General features: G+C 35.3%; 1 protein-coding gene across 1 annotated transcript in view; it reads left to right on the top strand.

Annotated features, from left to right (window-relative positions):
- Window positions 1-1716, top strand: part of ccm2l (CCM2 like scaffold protein) — a gene marked incomplete at both ends in the record, with an annotated part of 14780 nt that overhangs the window by 1371 nt on the left and 11693 nt on the right. Inside the window, 1 exon segment of the mRNA XM_013999567.1 lies at window positions 360-543. Within this exon segment, the coding sequence (XP_013855021.1) occupies window positions 360-543 (184 nt within the window).

Genomic DNA, 1716 nt, shown 5'->3' with positions numbered 1-1716 from the left:
TTTATATTCTGAATTTGTTATCAATAAAATGTGCTTTTCATGTATAATTTATGTCTAACTAATCATAGTCAGTGTAATCAAGGATGTTATTTTATGCATACTTAAAAACTAAAACTAAGAAACAAATCTGTAATAAAGAATATTTTGCCTTTATATGATTACCATCATTCACATAACTTATTCATCTAATTCTATCACATCAGAGATCAACATTGAGTCACTTTTGTACAATTAGCCGTWCAGTGTTAACGAGTCATGTTATGAGTTAAAGAGAAGCCAAAYTGAATGTTCAATATTTCAAGAAGTTGAACATAGTTAGCTGAGTCTCAGTTTCTGTGTCATCATGTGGTCACGAACAGCAGCTGAAGGTGCTGCCGCTAAAAACGAGTGTAGATCAGGACTGCATCCTGAGTATGTCTGCTCGCTGTCTGCTGCTGACGTGGAGGAACAATGAGAAGCTGCTCATGAGGATCCCCACACATGAGATTGCTGCTGCCTCCTACCTGAGAGACGATGCACTGCACCTGCTGGTCTTAAAGACAGGTAAGGACTCGCCCGAGGGACAAATCAGATACAACAAAGATGGCACCACTGAGTATTTGTTGTTCTTTACATTCTGTGCAAAATGCATGCTGGCAGAGGAGATAGTCACAATGCTGTATCCATATCCGACAAAGAAAAACACGGAGGAGCTAATATGGAGTAAGACCTCCACAAGCTCAGAGCTCTGAACAACCATTTGTGACCCATCATATCAACATCAGGATTAAGTCAAATTTGGTCAAAATGACTGAACTACATTTTCAGATTCCTGTCTTTAAAGCTACATTTTGATACCTGAATCATCCTGATACCATAAGCTTATAGTGAAATGACTTAATTTGTCTTGTTGGTTATGATAATACAGTACTGTTTGGTCTAAATCCTAATTTAATGTAAAGTTATTGAGTTATTTTTGAACTTAATATAAAGAGCAAACCTCAAATATTATTTGTATATTAAGATTTGCCAGTTGGAAAGAAACAAAAACATTGCTAGCTCACAGGGAAAAATTCTAAATTTTAAGGCATTTTTTCCTCAAAATCAGGTTTTTTGTTGCTACTGCTCAAAAAATGCTTCAAACATGTTTTTTAGGATTATATTTCAGACAGTTCATTCAAATGACACATTGATAAGACATTAATTCATTATATTTTGACAAAATGCAATTTTTGCACATGTTTAAATCGATACCCTATATCTGCCTATTTTTTCATATTCCACTCTTGGACTTAATCCTCGTTTCAATATGATGGGTTACATTTGTGTTTCCATCAAATTTGTTGCCTTAGATGGCAGCTCTCTGCTCTACATGTGCTCACATGTGATGGGAAAAAACAGAAAGACATGGAATCCAAATAAACCATAATCAAGGACAGTGGCAACCTGAGAACCCACTGGTAAGACACCAACGATGATGGAAACTATTAAGCTGAAAGGGATCCCTGATTAGTTGTAACATTAAACTTTATTTGATAAACACACATTTTAACAGTAAAATAAAGACTYTTAAAATACCGTAGGCTGTTTAGTTTTGTAAATTAAAAATAAATATATTTTAACACAGACAGAGCCATTTTATTTACCCACAAAGCATTCTGGGTAAATGATGACGTGGCTAGGTTATTGGTCTGAGCGAGCTATATCCACCCTGAAGGTTAATCTTGGACAATATCT

The sequence above is a fragment of the Austrofundulus limnaeus genome, unplaced genomic scaffold (genome assembly GCF_001266775.1).
Source record: "Austrofundulus limnaeus strain Quisiro unplaced genomic scaffold, Austrofundulus_limnaeus-1.0 Scaffold2350, whole genome shotgun sequence".
Taxonomy (NCBI): Eukaryota; Metazoa; Chordata; class Actinopteri; order Cyprinodontiformes; family Rivulidae; genus Austrofundulus; species Austrofundulus limnaeus.
Note: the sequence above shows the minus strand (reverse complement) of the source record. Positions and strands in the feature narration are given on the sequence as shown.